This window comes from Neodiprion pinetum, chromosome 2 (assembly GCF_021155775.2).
Source record: "Neodiprion pinetum isolate iyNeoPine1 chromosome 2, iyNeoPine1.2, whole genome shotgun sequence".
NCBI classification, from domain to species: domain Eukaryota; kingdom Metazoa; phylum Arthropoda; class Insecta; order Hymenoptera; family Diprionidae; genus Neodiprion; species Neodiprion pinetum.
Genome location: NC_060233.1, coordinates 16,589,338 through 16,612,064, shown reverse-complemented (window position 1 = coordinate 16,612,064; position 22,727 = coordinate 16,589,338). Strand labels below are relative to the sequence as shown.

The window sequence follows — 22,727 nt, the reverse complement described above, 5'->3', positions numbered from 1 at the left end:
TGAAACTCATGCGTATTTGTCCAGAGGGAATATAAAATTTTTTATGCCTGAGCCAAACAAAACAAAAAAAAAAAAAGAATTAATTCGCTAATTACGGTCAAGCCGCGTTCCTACCTTTACCGACCGAGCACGCATCTGTTTGACGATTTTCGGTGTACGAGTAACTTGCCTGAATTCCGCTACAAAAAAGCGATGCATCGTCAAAATTTGAACCCTTTCCCTTTCTTTTGTTTATTTAATATAAGCAGAAAAATGGTAAGTTTGCTCGGTCGGTAAGGGTACGAGTATTAAGATTTATCTTACAATTAACTCTGCAAGATAGTCTTTGACAATTTTAAAGCTAAAAGTACAAATCTCAAAGAAAAGGAAATTCGAACGATTCGTACGCTGCAAAATCGTTTATATTCAACGAAATCTGATTACCAACATATATTGTTTTTCTAGCTTTCGATTGTATTTTTTAAACATTATTTTCTTCTACATACATAGATACATATATTTATGTTTATTCATTTACCAAATATTATACATCTGTATTGTTATTTGAAAATACAACACATTCCACGGAAAGTTAACATCGTTTCGTTCTTATGACTTGGTGCGTTGTGTTTTTTTGTTTTCTTTATTATTATTATCATTATCATTATCATTATCATTATCATTATCATTATCATTATCATTATCATTATCATTATCATTATCATTATCATTATCATTATCATTATCATTATCATTATCATTATCATTATCATTATCATTATCATTATCATTATCATTATCATTATCATTATCATTATCATTATCATTATTATTATTATTATTATTATTATTATTATTGTCATTACTATTATTACTATTATTATTAATGTTGTTGTTTTTATTACGAAGGCAAGTTAGCTGGCGAGTGACGTAAATTTCCTAAACATCGTCGATATTTGTAGTGCAAATTGATCACGGAAGATTTCCGCAGTTAATACGAAGGTCTCGTTGTGGTTTTGCCAACTGTCCAATTATACAGCCGTTGCCCCCGTGAAATCAGAAAACATTCCATTCAAGAATCGATCGCGGAAGAACGAGTGAACGTCGATGGTTGTTTTTTTTTTTTTTTTTTTTTTTTTTCATTTTTTTCCCCCTCAATTCGATGTAAGCGAACACGTATACCAAATTTTGGGGAATGAACGCTTGGCTTACCACAAATCACACGGAATTCCCGCTTATTGGTAGTAGAAAAAAAAAAGCCTATGACAATTAATTGCAAGAGACTGAAGTGTAATTCGGTAGATGATAATATTCAATCTTTGAAACCGAGAAGATGTTGTTTTTCTTCATTCATTTGGACTGTTGACGATCAATTAATCGAGTGAACAAAGTCTTGGAATGACTGACGATAAGCTGAGGTGTGTGAAGAAAAAAAAAAAAAAACAATTACCGTATAAAAGTAATGCGGGTATAAAAATTTCTGCATTCTCGACAGAGACTTTTTTTTTTTTTACAACTTCAGAGCAATGTAATTTTTTTACAATTTATTTAACGAAACCTTGCACCTAATTCGAACTAGTGATCTGATAATTCGTTTCCGTTACAGATAATTAAATTCTCGAAAAGTACCTCGAGCAAGATATTTTGTTTTTTTAAATCCAAATCTTGGTTCTCATCCATGTTAAATGTAATAAATACTAAATTTTTTCTTGGGAACTTGGACAGAATTGATAAGATTCAACTTATCAAAATTTGCAACGTTTCGTTGGTTTCATTTATTTTCCAACTTCGTCAGGCAAGCTGTAACAAATGTACATAAGCTTTAAAATTAAGTTGCATAAAACAATAGACATGATACATGTAAGTTACAAATTCAGAAATAATAAACTAAACAAAATTACAAAATATTTACTTTTGAGGTTAAATCATCGTTAAAATCCTCTGGTCCATAACATCAAGTCAAAAATATGTTTAAATAAGACTAGACAGATATATACATTTTTTTAATAAAATTATAAATTCATTGTGCCAATAAATCAATTTAAATGAAATAAAATGGACAAATGTAAACAATGATGGACAAATACACATGTCAAACGTAGTGACTCTTAAATCACAGACTGTACTACTCTCACACAGTGTGATAGTACGTGTGGAGGTCGCATTATCTGTATTGTCAACATGACTCTGTTGTCCATGACTAGTACTATTCATATTGTGCGCGAAAGTTCAACCTCTAAGTAAAATAAAAATAATTACTATGACTTCACTAAATCCTTAACATCATTTATCAGGTCACTGTAAATTGTACTGAGGTTTTGCGTGTCGGATCTAAAATTGACACAATTCATCGCCTTAATAAAAATCATTTCACTTAGGTTTCTCTTCATGTAATTTTTCTCCAGATCTAAAATCTCAACATCCTCGAACTGAAAATTATGACCATCCTCAACAAAGTGATGTTCCGCTAATATTGTTTTGTTGTTTTTTATGGACTTCTCAGGTCTGCAGTCAAGTTTATGTTGTCTCACTCTAGCTTTTAATTTTTGCCTGGTCTGTCCAACGTACCATTTCCCACACGAGCACGGAATCCTGTATACAAGGCCAGATCTATCTTCTTTCTCCACTTTGTCTTTTAGCCGGGAAAATAGATCCTTAACCTTGAATACATTATAGAATACCAACTTGCAGTTGGTGTGCCTAAATAAAGATCCCAGTCTTGGTGACAAGCCTTTTATGTAAGGAAATCTGCTAAACGACCAATTCCTGTTGACATTGTTGCTCCTGATGTTGTTTCTAATCCTCTCGGACACAATTTTCTCACACTATGTGAGAATGTGCTATGGGGAGTCCAGCAAGTCCTTCAATTGCCATCATTGCAGTAGATTATGTTGTTTCAATGGCGTTGACTCACCTTGACTTTGAAATTCCGATTATTAAGTCGTATGTCGATGATCTCTTCGCAGTGGTTCCAAAGGATAAAGTAGACAGCATCTTGGATGTGTTTAATAATGTTGACAAGGACATCCAGTTTACCTTGGAAGTTGAGAATAACGGGAAGTTGCCTTTTTTGGACATACTAATAGAAAGATCAGAAGATGGTGACCTTATAACTTCTTGGTTCAAGAAACCGTACAGCTCAGGAAGAATTTTGAATTTTAATTCCAATCATCCATTGAGCCAGAAATTGGGGGTTGTAAAAGGGTTTTTGAACAGAGCCATGCGCTTGAGTCATGTGAACAAGACCAAGGAAAGTATTCGCATGGTTAGAAGATTACTGTCATCTAACAATTATCCAAACAAGGTCATCAGCAAGTGTGAGAAAATTGTGTCCGAGAGGATTAGAAACAACATCAGGAGCAACAATGTCAACAGGAATTGGTCGTTTAGCAGATTTCCTTACATAAAAGGCTTGTCACCAAGACTGGGATCTTTATTTAGGCACACCAACTGCAAGTTGGTATTCTATAATGTATTCAAGGTTAAGGATCTATTTTCCCGGCTAAAAGACAAAGTGGAGAAAGAAGATAGATCTGGCCTTGTATACAGGATTCCGTGCTCGTGTGGGAAATGGTACGTTGGACAGACCAGGCAAAAATTAAAAGCTAGAGTGAGACAACATAAACTTGACTGCAGACCTGAGAAGTCCATAAAAAACAACAAAACAATATTAGCGGAACATCACTTTGTTGAGGATGGTCATAATTTTCAGTTCGAGGATGTTGAGATTTTAGATCTGGAGAAAAATTACATGAAGAGAAACCTAAGTGAAATGATTTTTATTAAGGCGATGAATTGTGTCAATTTTAGATCCGACACGCAAAACCTCAGTACAATTTACAGTGACCTGATAAATGATGTTAAGGATTTAGTGAAGTCATAGTAATTATTTTTATTTTACTTAGAGTTTGAACTTTCGCGCGCAATATGAATAGTACTAGTCATGGACAACAGAGTCATGTTGACAATACAGATAATGCGACCTCCACACGTACTATCACACTGTGTGAGAGTAGTACAGTCTGTGATTTAAGAGTCACTACGTTTGACATGTGTATTTGTCCATCATTGTTTACATTTGTCCATTTTATTTTATTTAAATTGATTTATTGGCAGAATGAATTTATAATTTTATTAAAAAAATGTATATATCTGTCTAGTCTTATTTAAACATATTTTTGACTTGGTGTTATGGACCAAGGGATTTTAACGAAGATTTAACCTCAAAAGTAAATATTTTGTAATTTTGTTTAGTTTATTATTTCTGAATTTGTAACTTACATGTATCATGTCTATTGTTTTATGCAACTTAATTTTAAAGTTTATGTACATTTGTTACAGCTTGCCTGACGAAGTTGGAAAATAAATGAAACCAACGAAACGTTGCAAATTTTGATAAGTTGAATCTTATCAATTCTGTCCAAGTTCCCAAGAAAAAATTTAGTATTTATTTTGTTTTTTTTTTTTATTTTTTGTATAGGTTCTCATTGTAACGAAAAAAATTTTCCATACCAATTCGCAGTTCAATGTATAATTAACACAGTTATATTTTGTCCTTAGAATGTGTATATATAATGAAAATTCATAGCTGACGAATAATGAACTCTTCGATTTCTGAACTTTGAAAACCGATCAACAATGCAAAGTTTTTTTTTGAAATTATTGAAGCCTATAACTAAACTTTCTGTATTAGAATTCATGGGCTTGACATTAAAATACATTTGATTATTTCAGCGATTTTTTATAATTGTTTGTGGTGATAAAAACGAACGATTACTAAATCGGTGGACAATGAATAATCAATTGAATCTTGATGATATTGTTTTCGAAATTCATAGCTTCGCTTTTGTGAGGATTTTTGGGAGATTTTAAAAAATTTGAAGAATATTTTCCGTCCAACAGAACTCGACTGATCGTCATATTCGATCGATTTGTCAAACGGTGATTCATGTCAATTTACATCAAGTTATAAAAAAAACTATTTTTTCCTTTCGGTGGTTTCTAAATTTCAAAGTGAAACCAGAGGTGCTTTTGGGGTGGATTCCATTACTTTTTGTACAGTACATTGATAACCTAATCATCGTTATCTCAAGTTTATTTAATCGCTACATCCGGTTTGTTTAGACCCGCTATAGATTTTTAAACAAAATTTAACCCGTCAACAGCCCCTGGATGTTTAAAGTCCTGCGATTAGTTCTACGTATTTAAATACACCAGCTAACCACGCGCACGTAACATCGATTCTGTCTCAGACAGAGCTCTCAGTATCCAAAACCAAAAAAAAAAAAAAAAAAAAGAAATCATGACTGAATATTCAAAACGTCAAGGGGTTTGAGTGAAAATTTTCGTTAAAAAGTATACTGACAAGAGACTCTTCTGACGCTGATGAATTTCGATACCGATTCGTTATTTCTACGTACTTTTTTACGGCTTTCAGCGATTCATTGTTTTTTTTTTTTTTAACATAAAAATATGTTTTCACTCAGAATAAAATGTTGCAGTTGATCGAGAAAGGAGAGAAATATGCGATAATATTTTCACCGTTACAAGCAAAAAGCTTCTCGTCGCTGTAACGATTGCATGTCACATTTTCTTCTTTTTTTTATTTTTTTTTTTTTTCATCAATAAATAAAAGTATTTGGCGAAGCCACTTTCGTGTCTATTAACGGTTACGAATATTATAATAGTATAGGAAAAAGAATGTTCTCGGGAATTCTAATTGCCTGTGCTTACGTGAGCAATAATATTTATACCCAAATCACATTTATTAAAATTTCTAAGAATTATTCATGACTTTTATACGTGGATCAATTTACATTAACCACGGAACTGTGTTTTTTTTATCGAGCTGTCTATAAGAATATAACAGCACATAATAAGTGTACAGGAATAATTGCAAGCATAAAATAACCTGGTATTAAAAGACGAAGAATCTCGTTTCGGTATACTTTGAAAAAAGTACAAATGATAAGTTACAAGAAAATATTATCAAAGAAATATGCACATTGATCTTCGGAAATTTTATACACGAAGTAATATTTTGTTCAGATCGATATGAATATTATGCGAAAATTACATTAGAGGTTTGAAAGAAACGTTAGTATAGTTGCTTATAACATCCGGAAAATTAATGACGAATGTTGGAAAATGTCAAAGAATATTCAACGATGAAAGAAATGAAATCTGCGATTGAGGATCGAAAAGTTTCGCCGTAAGTTTTTCGAGATAGATCGTAATCGGAGAAGTTGAAATTTGTATTTTCAATAAACAACGAATATCGTACAGAGATTTGGATTTATTTACCGAACGCGTTTCAGTGTTTGGCAAATACCGGAAATAAAAAAACGATAAACAAGTCGCGTGCAAAGCAAACATTTTGATACCTCGAATATCGGAGAATTTGCAGAGACTTTAATGAGTGAACGATTATTTTATACTTATTTTGTAGCATCTACGTAGATACGAGTTCCAACAAAAGTCCGTAAAGAAATTGGTTGACGGAATAAATTAATGAGTAGTCGTTTTACTGCCATGGAATAACTCAACAAATCGATTCATTTTCATAACCAGATATTATCGGCAATTTTGATGATGGCAAAAAATAGGAATAGTGCCAACATCCTATATTTTATGATACTATTGATCGGTATTGAAATTAAGCGATTGGCTTTTACGTACCAAAGTCACATGCGAAAAAGATTCAATGATTATTTGAAAATTTTTCACGCAGCTATTTGCAACAGATGTTTAACAAAATATTTCCACGGATAAAGAAACTTTTTTTTAACGTATCGAAACCTTTTTCTGAAACATCTCGCACGATATTTTTTTTCTTTTTTTTTTTTTATCAAATCTTTCAAGTATTTCCATATTACATATTGGTCTTGTCGATCGATTTTCAAAACATTATTCGGAGAAATTCCAAATTCGATACTGCCGACAAATTTATATGAAATTTTTTTTGATATCTGTGGAATCGTCTTAATGAAAAAACTTTACAAATCTTTTCGAATCGACCGAAAGAGAACAGAAATACTCGGTTAGAGATTAGGATAAAATTTTTTTTTTTTTCTTTTAAGGCATTTATTCAAAATTGGAAGACATCATTTTTCACCAGAAAATTCACATCGACGCAATTATATTTATTTTTATTGGGTTATTCCAATACGCCAATCACCTCACATCCAGCGATTGAAAAAAAATGTTTATTTTTTCTTCCAATTCTGCAAATATGGAAGCAAAGTGTGAATTTTTTTCTTGTATTGGATCGGAAAATCAACTTCACGAATTCTTAACTACATATGTACATATTTTGGCTTTAAAAAAGGTAGAAAGTTTGACAGAAAAGCTGAAAATGGTGAAGGCATAAAAAATCCACAACAATGAACAATCAGTCGGCATATGTTTTTAAATTCTTCATTTCAACTTCTTTGAATTGAAAAATTCTGAGGATTCTACATTTCGGATTTCAATATTTTCATTTCCTAAACTTGCCTGTTTATCAATTATTTCTACGTTTACAAATCCGACAATTATTTACAGATATTGTAATTCGCATCACCCAAGAGATAAGAAATCGCGACTGTTTCATTAATTTATCATTCAAGCCCTAATCCAACAAATAATACGCAAATTTCTAAGCGAAAGAAATATCTGAAACAATTATTAGAGACACGGGTTCGAAAATACTTTTAGCATAAAATTGACGGGGTTCGATTACATAAAAGTCAAACTAGTTACACGAGTTGTAGCGAATATTGATCAACGTCCGATTAGCGAATTCAATTCTCGTAGAGAATAAATTTCAACGCTTTATGAATATTTATAGTCGACACGTTGTAGCGAAGATTGATCAACGTTCGATTAGAGAATTCAATTCTCGTAGCAAATACATTTGAACGCTCTACGAATAATTACGGTAGACATGTTTTGGTAAAGCTGTCCTGTGACAAGAAAAAGATAAGATGCACGAATCAAGACGCGACCAGATGCCTGATTTTTCGTCTATTGTCAGCCGAAAATAAATTCCGACTTGCTTACATAAGGCGTAATGCTACGCGAAAGTAGAAAAAAAAAAAAAAAAAAATAGTTACATCTTTCTCTCGATTAGTTACCAAATAAATACGCTATTTTCTGTAAAAATTTATTTGTCACTCGTTCTTTTGTACAAACCACGTCTTCTAGACATCGTAGCGTAACTTTGTCTAGCCTCATCGAGAGTTGCGCTGTTCATCAAACCAATTACAACTAGTCTAATAATTATGACTAATTTGTACATTTTTACTCACAATTAGTTACGAACTTATTACTGTGAAACACATAAACATCATTTTCATTCATCATGTTACGCGAATATTTCAATTCGTATTGTTATACTTTTATACTGCCATTCGCTTACTATTATAATAAATGAAAATGATAACGACTAAGTAAAAACATACAAATTGGTTGTAGTTATTGGATTAGTTCGAATTTGTTTGATGAACAGCGGAACTCTCAATGAGGCCAGTCTTGCGAAGCCTAACTTTGTGCTCACGTAATCGGGTAAACTTGTTTTGACACTGTCCAAGAAAATTTCTTAAAACGGTTACGTTGTTTATATTGCATCGAAACAGTTCTTCTCAGTTCAAACTACTTTTCGTACTACAGAAAAGCAAAGAAACAATAAGAAATGTTTTTTTTTTTGCCCACTATTTGGTTGGATAATGGCCAATTATTTTGATCCATCCGCGTATTTAGTGAGGTTAGATTTAAGGTTAACCACACAAATCAAGTGTGAAAAAGACTCAATGTTTATATGTAACTTACTACAACTAGATCAAAAAGGCTAAGAAATTGTATAATCACACCAAGAATGCTGTGAAAAGTAGCGAACTTAAATTTAATGATGTTACTAGTTCGGTGTTAAAGGAGGAAGTAACAAACCAAGGATGTCATTCCAAGATGGCCTATTTTTACATCACAGCTGCTTTTCCATACATCATTGTTTGACATGAGGCGATAGTGAAGACGGGAAATTCAACATAATGCGAATCTAGTTCAAAGCGTTTAAATAATACTGGAATATAAACAAATGGCTCAAGTTCTGGATGAAAGTTTTTCTACTGACCGTATTATTTTTATAAATATGGGCCCATCTCATTTATTTATCGTTTATGCCGGTTATTTTCTTTCCCCACGATCTCAACATGATCAAAATCAAAAACATGACCCTTACTGAGAAAATGATAAACCAATGCGAGTCTGTCTGGGTCACGTGACTTGATATCGTATTTGTAATTACAAGTGCGCTATTTTAAGTTTTCTGAAGAATTCTGCGGATGGATTCTCAAAATTTATTTTCAACATTGAACGACAGCTCGATCTCCACTGATCTCAAAGTAATTCCTAAACGTTGAAAGTAGTTCGACGTCTCGCTGATTTCCAAGCAATTTTCAGTACATAATTACAGCTTGAATTTCAGTGATTTTTAATTATTTTCAACTTACTGGCCTCTAGATTATGTTGTTTGATCCTGCGTCTGGTCACTCATATTTGAAAAAACTAACAGTCGATGCGCAGAAAAAATTATAAAAAGAAAGATTTCAATGTGTTGTGAATTGTAAGGATTTGGATTCGTTGGTGAATGTCGAAGATAAACAAATGCGTATAATAATTAGCATTTAAATTTTCTGTAAACATTTCCGCAAGCCTCGTCTACTATCATTAGGTTTACTTGAATAAAATTACTAAAAATTTTATACATCAATTAAATTACACTTGCTCACACGGCGAGAAATATTTTTCAATCTCTGTTACATATCAATACTTTCAACTATCTACTTATTTCTGAGCCCACACAAATGCCAGAATTTCATATTTTTATGTAAGTGAATTTCAAATCTAGATATATCCGACTGCTGTTTTAATATTCAATTTAATCGGCGCATCTAAAAATCAATCACATGTTTACATTTTTACTTGCGTACTGGCGGAAGTGTTTGAACTACGGTCTTGCCAAAATTTTATTGACCATTTACATGATGTCCGAATAGAGGTGACCAAGGTTCTGGATATTCGTTCTTTTGTTCTTTGGAACGACTGGCACGAGAGGCTTATCATGAAAATGATACGTATATCTAAAAACAATAAAACCAACAAAAGAACGGACATCCAGAACTTTAGCCAACTGTATTCGGACATCGTCTAAATGGTCGATAAAATTTTGGCAAGACTATAGTTCAAACATTTTCGCCAGTACGCAAGTAAAAATGTAAACATGTGCTCGATTACTAAATATGCCAATAAAATTGACCATTAAGACAGCAGTCTGATACAGTTAGGTTGGAATTCACTTCCTACATGTACGACTTGTAATAAACATCTCAAGCGTTAGGTAATGTCGATTTATGTAAGTGTGAATGTAATTAAGCATCCGCATTAATCTAAACTGTAATATAAAAATATGAAATCCTGGCATTTGCGTAGACTCAGATATAAGTAAATAGTTAAAAGTATTGACATGTAATAGAGATTAAAAAAAATTTATCGCCATGTAACGGTCGTAATTTGACATTATGTGAGCAAGTGGAATTAATGTATGAAGTCTTAAAAAATAAACCGATTTATGCCAAATTTGATGTACAGGGATTTTTGGGGCTGCTGATTAAGAATCTGAGGTTAGATTTCCGAAATTCGAGATGGCGGACAACATTTTTTTTTTAATCAATCGATTTATGCCAAATTTGATATACGGGGGTTTTTAGTGTCGCTGATTACGAATCTGACGTCAGATTGACAACATTCAAAATGGTGGATCCAAGATAGCGACTATTATTTTCAATAGTCATAAATAAAACATTAAATACGGCGCTGATTCTCCCTTTCAGCTTGTCCCAAGACTAACGACGTGGATGTGGGAAGAAACTAGTTCTTTTCTTTTTTTCATGATTTCTCATTTTTCCATTCAGATGGAAAAAACACAAAGAAAAGACAAAGTTCTGTGCGACGATAGCTCTAATTATAAGTATTCAAGAGTTAATTTTCGATTGCGGGTTTGTATTCGCCACCTAGTGGCGGAATATGGAATCATTCGCCATTTGCCTCGTGTAAAATTATATTATTTACGTACTCAGCGCACCGTAAGACATGGGTATGTGAAATTTGATTATTGAGTTATTGGGTTTTGGAGTTGCTCAAAGTTGAAAGTTTTTTTTTTTTTTTTATTTGAAACCGGCGTGTCAAAAAAATTGCAAAAAATATATATAATAGAACCAAGCATAGAAAAGATTAATGAAAATTTTCAGAACTGTGGCTCAATCCGTTCGCCGATAGCCGATTGTTTCCGAAAGAAATTGATTATTACAAGAATGAAAAAAAAAAGAAAAAAAAAAGAAAAAAACAAACAATAAGTCGGCCTAATTTTTCATAATGGTTACATTATTTAGGAACCTAAGAGTCTAAAAAATGTCTTAGTGCAAATTAAAGCCACGAAACATCGAAGAAATAAAATAAAAATTACCGAAAATAATCTCATCCGGTGTGATAAAAAAAAAAAAAAAAAGTAGTAATTTTAATACCAATCGTAAAGTTTATTAATAAGGGTATCAATTTTGAGGCGAAAAAGAATCAAATCAAATATAATGAAAAACTACTTTCCTTCGCAGAAGAATAAGTTGGAAAAAAAAAAAGTGTGACACAAAATTTGTCAGTAGAGAAGGTGAGAAATTATGACAATAGAAATTACACAAGATAACTGAAATGTTATTCGTTATAGTGAGCGGGCTACTTCTGTCTTTCTCTTTCATAATATTTTTATTCTATATCCCTATCTCTCTCTCTCTCTCTCTCTGTCTTCGTTTACCTCGAATAAAAATAACCATTTTTTGACGTTCATAGTGACGAAAGTTTGAACGGCAAGCCGTTATAACAGTACACGGATAAAAGTAACGTTATAATGATTTTCAGAAGAACACATTATAATCACGTTATCGGCGAAAAAGCCCAATAATAATAAAAAGTTGTAACCGTTTACGAGAAATGAACAGGCTTTTACATATAAAACCGCAATGTTAACGGAACCAAAACATCACCTTCTCTGTTATTTAAGGTTATGCAGTACTCCCCGCTTTACCGACCGAGCAAACTGATCCTTTTTCTTCTAACAGCGAATAAACAAACGAACGGAAAGGGTTCAAATTTCTACGGAGCACCGTTCGTTTGTTTATTCGGTATTAGAAGAAAAAGGATCAGCTTGCTCGGTCGGTAAGGAAGGGAGTAGTACGTAACCTTAAGGAGGTTGGTGAGGAGAATTAGAACCCAGTCACAGGCTCATAAGATACTGTTTCGGAATTGGGTAATAACGAAATACAATTCATTTCATTTGGAAAGAGTGATTAGATGACAAACGGTGCATATTACGTTAGTAATTTGTCGAAAATCTTTGATTTGAAGTTTTTTTTTTTCTTTCCTTTTTTAAATTTTATTAGTTGAGAACGAACCATCTCACCGCCTGCCCCTGAAAAGCGTTCGCCAACTTCGTTGATAGTGATAAAAAAAAAAAAAAAATAATAAAAAATAAAAAAATAAAGACTCCTTTCAGTCTTGCGAATATTGTATTACAGAAATTGTACGTTTAGATACTTTTCGACACGCATAAACGCAATTAAATTTCATTGCGTGACTTCGCAGTCGGAATAATCGATTATCATTTCAAGCAATTTGTTACAAACGGTTTTATACGATTCCAATGAAATATTTCGGCATCTCGGGTTTCAACGTGACGCAGGCTCTTCGCTATAGTTTTCATCATTTTTATACCAAACATATTACGATTATTTGATTATTCATGCGGTTCCGAATTTCATCACTTTGAAATCCGATTGTAAGGTACATCAGGCTGAAGTTAGTAACGTTAACGGAACGAAACTTTAGGCTAAAAAATCATTATCATTGGGCAATTAAAAAATGGCTTTCAAGGAGTTGACTTTTCAAATTCAAAGTATCTTTCGTTTATAATGATTTACTAAGTCTCGGACACTCCTAAAGATGCGAAGTAGCGACTTTTCGTACGCATACATCGTTACAATGACTTTACTAACTTCATCCTTATTAAGGAACGCATTCTGACGACGAGTTGCATATAATTCACGCTTCTCGCCAGTTTATACTTTTCAATACGTGGAATATTTTTATCAACTTTCTTCGCCTAATTATTTCCTATGAATTAAAACACTGAAAGTTTCTCGTTATTTGATTTGATTTTTATTTGTTGACGTTTTAACCAAAAGTGTAAGATTGAGAAAAATTATTTACGATAATTTATCGTGGTAAAGATTCATTTCTGCATAATATAAACTTTGCGTAATTTGAAGTGATGTTTTGGTAAGAACCCGATTTTTTTTCGAAATAATGTTAATAATTTTTCAATTCAATTTTGCTCACGATTGGAGAAGTGTAAAAAAATTTTAGTAAAGAAAATCCGACTTTCAAAATAAAACAATTTTCTTCATTCAGACTAAAAATCAAACCGATTTAATAAATACCAACGATTACCACAATCAAGACACGACATTGTAACGAGCGATATTATCAACCGATTGCTTTCGTGAATACCAAATTACATTATATTCAAGTTTCCACTTCGATTGAAGATTTAAAATTCTAGATATTCGTGAAGAAAAAAAATTACGATCGATAGTAAAAAATGGTCACTTCTAACGAAAGAAAATAGTTTTTTACCGAATCGTGGATAAATGATTAAATCTTGTAGTTATTGTTAGAAGGCGACAGTTGTTGTTAAAAATTTTCGAACTGATTAATCGAACGCTGTGTAACTGGTTTTATACAACACGTAGCAAGCAAAAGTTCAGATTCAAACGGTAAAGGAAAAACCCATTAACAGAAAAGAATCGATGAATTATAAATAGCCATAACCAGTTTACACAACAGAATTTAATGCCGACATCAGCGTGCTGCTACATATTCTGACGTAAAGAATAGATTTATTAATGCCTCGCAGTGGAGAAACCATAATTTTTTATATTCAACAAAAAAGAACGTCAAACCGTAACACGGATACAAAGAAAGGAAGAACAAAACGAATTCAATCAAATTTAATCAAATTTATACGGCTTCCTCTTCCAATTCGGACAAAGCAACAAGATAGCCTAACAAGTTTAGAGAACCAGAGATTGACAAGGTTGTCAACTGTGCAAATTATGATTTTGGCTAGCAATACTTCCGAACGTTATTCATATCGTGCCATTGAGCTCTGGTATATGTGACGAAATTGGACCCAAAAAAAAAAAAGAAATCGAACCATTGTTGTTTGTGATAATTTTGTATCGTTAAGAAAATTCGTACGCAATTTCACTTCGTGAGAAGACAATCATTGGGATATTTTTCACTCAGGAATCAAAACTGGGAATTGATAAGTATTCTGAAAGTGTATACACGAATGACAACTTCTGCATTCATAATTTGATGCAAGATAGGAAGCGCACAACAAAATCTGGAGGTAAAAACGCAATTTAAAAATATACCTGAGCTGATGTCATTAAAATGCTGGTGTCAAGAAAATTAAATCTAATATGATGCGCTGACAGAAGGTAAAATCATGTTGCAATGAAACGAACGGTTGGATATAATGAATAGTAATCAGGTATTCGATACACATATTATAAAATCGAATGGAAAGACGGAAATTTTGAATCCGCAAGAGAGGCGAAGAATCAAAACAGAATTAGCAATTCTTGTAGACAGTATCGTGATCGGTGTATCCTTTTAAGCAAATAAATGTAAGAGACCACAATGTGGTCGAAGAAGTCGTGAATCACAGAGTTCTACGGCCCGGCGGATGAGACTTCGGGTGATTAAAACGGCGCAGAAGGAGAGAGGAAGAGAGGGAGGAAGAGAGGAAGAGAGGGAGGTAAAGGGGAATTACTGGGGATCGAATCAAGTATCACAGAAAAAGGTTCGCACTGTAAGCGGGCACCAAGGTGGATGCGGCCTTGTATATAAATACGATGGATATGTGTTTTCCCGAGCACATATCACGCTGGTGAATTCTTCACGAAACATGCGGGTGACGATGGCAGTGAGAAGCTTTCGGATTGTCGTTGCTGCAGCGGTGTTCATAGCGACGTTGTGCCTGCAGTATCGAAGTGCGGAAGGTCAGGCCTTGCCTCGACGGATTTACACCGGTATCAGCGGGAACGAGAACTACCGATCACTGCTGTCGACGCTCTCTTCACTGACGGTTGGGGTGGTGAAATTTTTGCGGGAGGGCGAAATTTACCAGCACGCCGAACCACCGGACATGACGCCGGGACCGGATGCCGAGTACGACGTGATCGTCGTAGGGGCCGGAAGCGCAGGCGCGGTCATTGCGAGTCGGTTGACGGAGATTCCGGAGCTCAAGGTGCTGCTCCTCGAGGCCGGGAGGAGCGAGAATCTGATAATGGACATTCCACTGCTGGTCAACTACCTGCAGTTCAGCAACGACGTCAACTGGAAGTACCGGACCGAGCCCTCGGACAGCTACTGCCTGGGGATGAAGGACCGGAGGTGCAATTGGCCGCGGGGCAAGGTGATGGGGGGCAGCAGCGTCCTCAACTACATGATCGCGACCCGCGGCGACAAGCGGGACTACGACAGGTGGGCGGAGTTGGGGAACGTCGGATGGTCTTACGACGAGGTGCTTCGCTACTTCAAGAAGATGGAGAACATCGGGATCCCAGGGCTGAGGGTCGACGAGAAGATGCACAACACCGAAGGCCCGATGGCGATAAACTATCCGACCTTCCACACGCCCCTCGCGACGGCCTTCCTCCAGGCCGGGGAAGAGCTCGGCTTCGACATCCAGGACTACAACGGAAGGACCGAGACCGGATTCTCCTACATCCAGACGACGACCGCCAACGGATCGCGGGTCAGCACGAGCAGAGCTTATCTTCACCCCGTCAAGACTCGGAGGAACTTGTTCGTCAGCAAGAACAGCCTGGTGAGCAAGGTGCTCGTCGACCCGAGAGACAAACGGGCCGTCGGCGTCGAGTTCTACAAGAACAACCGGAAGTTCGCCGTCAGGGCGAGAAGAGAAGTCGTTCTCAGCGCCGGGACGATCGGCTCCGCTCAGATTCTCATGCTCAGTGGAATCGGACCGGCCGAGCATCTCGCCGACATCGGGATTCCGCTGGTCAAGGACGCGCCGGTCGGCAAGAACTTGATGGACCACATCGCCTACGGCGGTTTCATCGCCCTCGTCGATCAGCCCGCCTCGATAATCACCAGGGACATAATGAACCCCGTGAAACCCTACATCGCCGACTACTTGACCAATCGTCAAGGCCCTCTGACGGTTCCGGGAGGCTGCGAAGCTCTGGCCTTCCTCAACACCGACACACCCAACGACCAAGGCAGCTGGCCAAACGTCGAGTTACTCTTCCAAGGTGCCTCGCTCGCCTCCGACCAAGGAGTCCGTCGCGGATTCGGAATATCTGACCAATTCTGGTCCCGGACTTATCGAGAGATCGAAAATCGACACTCCTGGAACATTCTTCCGATGCTGATGAGACCGCTGAGTCGCGGTGAGATCCTCCTGAGGAACAGGAACATCAGATCCCCGCCGAGAATAATTCCGAACTACATGAGCCACCCGGAAGACGTGCGCGTCATGGTGGCCGGAATCCGCGCCGCCCAAAACGTGACTCGCACGAAGGCCATGCGGCAGTTCGGCTCGAGGCAGTTCGACGTCCGGTTTCCCGGATGTCAAAGGTTTACCTACGACTCGGACGGCTATTGGGAATGCGCCGCCCGCACTCTCACCTTCACCATTTACCATCATTCTGGCACCGCTAAAATGGGTCCTCCGGGCGATCCAACCGCCGTCGTTAATCCCAGACTTCAGGTGAGCGCTTTGTTTTCTTTTTATTCTGAGAATATTCCTTTCCTTGTTTTCGAAATTTCCGATGTTTCTTATAACCTCGCCATTCGCAAGAGGAAAATATTTCATCGACTTTTGTCTCGCATACAGCAACGATTGTTTTCGAAGAAAGCGGTCAAAGGCGTCAAACGTGATGTGATTAACATTTCATGAGATGACCACGATCCGAGCGATCCGTAGTAAATTCTTACACAAAAACACATGAAGTAAGACAGTCTTAAAGAGTTACATTATAATATTCTATTCGCAGGATCCCCTTCGATAAATGCTGCCGTAATACTGCAAGTAGGAATTGTAATATAGGATTTTTAACGTAAAATTGATAAATCAAAACCAGTACTTTCTCTGATACACTATTCTAATTTTCCATACTTTTTTTCTTTAATCACTCTAGTTCAGAATTGCGGAGTTACCGATTACCTTGAAAAAAATTTCAAAAATTCTAGTAAAACGTTTTTCAGTAAAAGTAATAGTGGTAAGATTTTACTCTACTACTGTATCTACGTGAGTGATACATAACAGAATATTATTATATAGACTAGAATGTGCCGCACGTGACATACAAAAAAATACCAAAAACCGGATGTTCAAGTTGCAAAATGCTCAATTGCTATTGCCCATCCTTTTCTGATATGATTCCTTTCATTGGGATATTTATTCGTTTTCATGTATTGCTTCCGTTAATTTGGAGTTGAAAAAGATAAAACTGAAGTCAACAGAAAAAAAAAGTTTACCAATACCAATTTTGGTGAAAATTTTTCACGACGATCGGTAAGGACGTAATTTTGAACTTGAAAGTATTCAAAATTCACAAACGGTTGGAAAAAAATCTCAAAAAGTCAAGAGTATTTCACAGGAAGTAGTGACACAAAAAAAAAAAAACGCCGATCAGAATGGAAATCATGATGGTTTTTGATTTGTCAATTCGACGTGAAAAAATCCCGTATCTAAAATTTTCTCTGACTTAAATAATATTTCAACGAATAAAAATCCAATGCATTCATTCTAAAACCAAGGCTGAGGGGTCGCGTTACTCAAGTATATTCAACCTTTTGTCATCTATTAGTTTTTCAATATCAACACTTATACGCGTGCTGTCTAAACACCGGAACTAATCGAACTTTTTACTCTAAATGATCGATTCAGTCCAACTAGTCCGGGATATCATCATTTTTCACTAGTGTCAAAATTGTCGAAAAGTCGAGTCATCGTTGGCAAACGTCGGAATAGTCTATGGATCCGAAAATTCCTGTTTATGCACTTTCAATGGGCAGGCAAATGTAAGGAATTCGGCGATACGAAGGGTTTCTGACCACAGTACGTCAGAGGAAGATAATTCTTCCATAAATCGATCACAACTATTACTACAGACCATAAAGACCGACATGGTCCATAACAGAACAGCGATTGAAACCAAAGCAGAATCTTGTCATTCCTTTGATTAGAAAAACCTCAAGTCTCAGCATTCCCTGATTGTTTGACTTCAATGTCAAGTGTGTTATGTCAACATCTGTTTTTGCCTAGAAAAGGCGTTTTGTTTTTTTTTTTTTTTCTCACGACTTGGACGGAACACAACGACTCTAAGGTCAATCGTAATTCTAACCTACGTGGAATCATCGATGTCAATAATTAGCGAGATTATACGGACGTCTGCAGAAATGAACGGGCAATTAACGACTCGTCAAAGCCGAGTTGATTACAGCTTCTTAAAAATACCATTTGAAATTACATTATGCAGGTGGTATCGAATGGCTGATTATCAACCTTGTGTGCAAAAAGAAAGATTTTGCTCATCTGTTTAACAACAAATGATAAAAACAAAAAAACAAAAAAAAACGAACTGGTATTCAATGGCCTTACATTTACACGCATTTTACAGTTGATTTCGCATGAAGTTGCAATTTTCTGCGACTGAAATAAAAAATTAAAGAATACGCTAACGAGAAGACTAAAAGATCTACGGATCACGGAATTTGCATAAACTTCTAGGAGTGTTTATTCGCCAGAATATTGACCGTTCTTCACTCCGATTAAAATTCATCAACGAGTGCAATACTCTAGGAAATGAAACCTGTTGTGTGCTTTTGACTGGAATATTAATTTACATTATTCTCACTTCAAGTTTCGATAACAGGTTCTCACAGATTCAAGTGTGAACGGATATATTGTCATTTCAAAGCCATAATAAAGTGACAACTTCAAATTTTGCGAGCGACGAAAAGATTAATTCAGCGAATCCGTGCATAATATGCTTTATATACAACAAGAGCGTGTTACGTAATTTTTTCACGAAGTATGAAATTGAGGTTGTGGTCGCGTAATGTAAGATTAGTTTACGACTGCGCGTGCGCGGAGTGTAGAAAAGAGACATGGAAACGGGTACTTCGTGTACAATTGTCAACATTTCAACAATATTTCGGTAACTTTGATCGATATTTTTCACAACCAGTTTTAAGACAGCGAACATTGAAAGTAGTAACTTCTTAGTAAAACTTAGTAACTTTCGAATTCTTCAATATCATTTTACGAATTTTGGAATATGATTATCTGATGTTAAAATACGTTTTCAAAAATCGAATCCGCTGAAATTAAGATTTAAGTCTGCCTTCCATTAAAATGAAAAACAGACTACTAAGTTATAAACTTACACGTTACATGAGGCAATAATTAGGAACAACGAATAACGGAGAGTTATCGAATGATGATGTTTGCACCTGGATCAAATATTCGTACGTACGGTGCTGTGCCATAAGTGATAACTGGTTGTTTTTCGTGATTGTATGACGAATATTGACCGTGAAATACCGCGGTGTATGCCAAAAGAGGGAAAAAATTACGCTATTGTGAGACGTTACATTTGCATTTTATATCCCGACGTTTCTCATTTTTGTGCAAGTTTACCGCAACTTCTTATTAACATACTTATTATTAATATTATTTTCAACGAAAATCTCGATTTTTCAAGCAAGAGATTGGCGGTCATAAGAATACGGAAAAAGTGTCTTATTTCTTGGTTGTTTAGTATAAAAATGCATCATCTCTCGATACAGATGACATCAACAATCAACTCTCAAAAAATAACTTCAATACTCGAATTAATACGACATCCAGCCGTATAATTTCACCACTTCCTAATCGTAAATAGCCACCCATATTCGTATGTTAGATTCTCCACTTACAATTAAAAAGGTTGTCATCGAATCGCGATATCAGCAAGAACTTGAATTTTCGAACTTCGGGTAGATGAAACGAAAACTTTCGACCATTCTTCAAGTTTCTGAACAGAAATTGGCAAACGTTCCAAGAATTTTTGGATGAATTTGAGAACATATCGGTTGAATCATGTCTATAATCACACAGATGAAAAGAAATGGAATATTTTAACTAAATGAGGTCATTTTTCAGGTTTACGGCGTTAAGGGGCTGAGAGTCGCGGACGCATCGATAATTCCAGAGATTCCAACGGCGCACACGAACATCCCGGTAATTATGATCGGCGAGAAGCTGGCCGACATGGTGAAAGAAGATTGGGGCTATACGACGGATGGCTGGGAGAGATCGGCGAGATCGGCGAGACGAGGATGAGGATTCCTCGGGATTTCGAAGCTCGGTTGGCGCTAAGGAGTCTGGCGCAGTTGCGAAAACAAGCGGAGCTGATCTTTCGATGAAATTCCTGTCGCCTCGACCTCCGAGGGCGGAAAAAGCTTGGCAAAATTTCGGGAAATGGCGAATGCTCGCCCGTTTATAAATCCTCTGATTCCAAAATTGGCGAGCGATTTTCGAAATTCCAATGACGAGCGAGATTTCAAAGTCACGAAGAAGTCTTGAGCTGATGCGAAAATCGCGATCATTCGACGGTTCAAAAAAGCGAAGAGAAAAAAATCGAAACCGCGTAAGAAGGGAGAGAGAATAAACGAGGAACAAAGAAGATCAAATTTAATAATGCAAAAATCAAAATTAATCGATTAGATTAAAAGTAGATTAGTTTCTCGCGTTTTGGTACTTTCTATTTTTTTCGACGGTGCGATAAAAGTTAGAACTAATTTTTCGAACAACACGCTTATTTCTATAGCTAAACGTGAAGCGACTTCACCTCCGACAGCTTTTCGTACAGAGCTTCCGCAATTGAGGAATAATCAATGCATCGTTTTTATTTTGTCTCGAGCGCTATTGTCGAAATGGGGAGAAAATATTGCAATAATCAAAAACTTTGATCTGGTGTTACGATAGATATTTATATACAATAATTAGAATTAGAAATATTTATATATAAACTGTACATAGATATACGTATATTTAATATCATTCACGCATGCATTTTTATTATTAATTGAGCGTCAGCATTTTTCGAATCGACGGGAAACACTGTGTTTGGTTAAAAAAAAAAAAATCAATGGAATATCAAAATTTGAATTTTGTACAAGCGTTTGTTTCACTTTAGTTCAACCCAGTCTCGATTATGTCATTATATTCATTAACGATTGAGAAAAATCACTGAAATGATTAATAGTTATTAAGAAAACTCATTATCGCCTAACAAATAGAAGAACCATGAGGATGGATGGTAGCTCATTTGCTGGATTACTCTTTCCTCCGTCATTTCATTTTGTCGAAATAAAGAGAATCAGGCTACTCGAGTCCGAGTGAGACGAAACAACGAAATGTCATTTAAAGATCGTGTATCGATTGGTATTTATCAATACATTTTCTATCGTTACAAGTTCACATTTATTGAAGAACGCGGAAAGAGAAACTTCTTCGTGAACGTCAGGAGGAATAAATTTTAACGAAATATTCAAGAATTTTCCGTTTTTGTCATTTAAATTCATTTTCGATAGTTTTGATTGACAATTCTCTGCTGCACCTAATTTGAATCAGATTTTCAATAAAGTGAGGAACGAAGAGGTATGAAAAAAATTTACTGACATATATGAACAAATTTTGTATACGGTGATCAGCTTCGTATCCGAAGACCTGAACCAAGAAATTCGTATTAAATCAAGAAAAATTCAGTCTGTATTGAATCTAAAGCAAGTTTCTTTTATCTTTTTTTTTTTTGCTAACAACGAAATCATAATGGCGTATTTTGGGAATATTCAGTATTGTGTTCAAATTGAAAAATCGATAGAAATTAGAATTATTTTTCTTTGAAAACTGAGTGTGAAATCCGGATTCTATAGTTTTAAAACTTTTGTCTCAGAGCAGGTCATCTTTAAGGTAAAAAAATGTTACACGTTATCAAATGCTGATTCGTCGATATTTTCGTTAATGGGTTAGTCGAAATAAAATGAGGCAATAGAAGAAGAAAAAAAAAATAATAATAATAATAATAATAAAAATAACCAAACCAGAAAAACCTGTTTTTCAGACGCTAGACGTTTGACAACTTAGAGATTCGTTGAAATTATAAAAAGTAATTTTTGGCCGAAACCAATACTTGTCTTATGCAACCAAAGTTGATCAAAAGTTAAAAAAAAAAAAGCACTGGGGTCTAGTTTTACGTTGAAAATAGTAAATCGAAGAAAAAATTCCAGTCAAGTCTGAATAGAGATGTCAAACCTTCTCGACTTGAGCGAGAATTATCTATACATAATTTTTCAACGACGTCAAAGGATGGATTCTGAGATAGGTATTTTAAGCATTTTATTTCTTAATGTTAATTTAATGGAATTCTATTACAAAAATACTAAACCGTGCTCGCGTGTTTAAATGCCATTCTTACCGACTTGGCGTAAGATCACGTCATTTGTATTTGAGATTCGTCGCTGCTGTAAAATTAGTATATGTAGATCATATCATACATATCCATTGTCGTTAGCGTTAAAAC

The 22,727-nt window shown here is 35.4% G+C and overlaps 1 protein-coding gene across 1 annotated transcript; it reads left to right on the top strand.

Annotated features, from left to right (window-relative positions):
• Nucleotides 1-14,973: 14,973 nt before the first annotated feature.
• Nucleotides 14,974-21,391, top strand: LOC124212712 (glucose dehydrogenase [FAD, quinone]-like). The gene is made up of 2 exons (XM_046613063.2): nt 14,974-16,864; nt 20,306-21,391. The coding sequence occupies exons 1-2, from the start codon at nt 15,038-15,040 to the stop codon at nt 20,483-20,485; spliced, it is 2,007 nt and encodes a 668-aa protein (XP_046469019.1). The 5' UTR covers nt 14,974-15,037; the 3' UTR covers nt 20,486-21,391.
• The last annotated feature ends 1,336 nt before the right edge of the window (nt 21,392-22,727 follow it).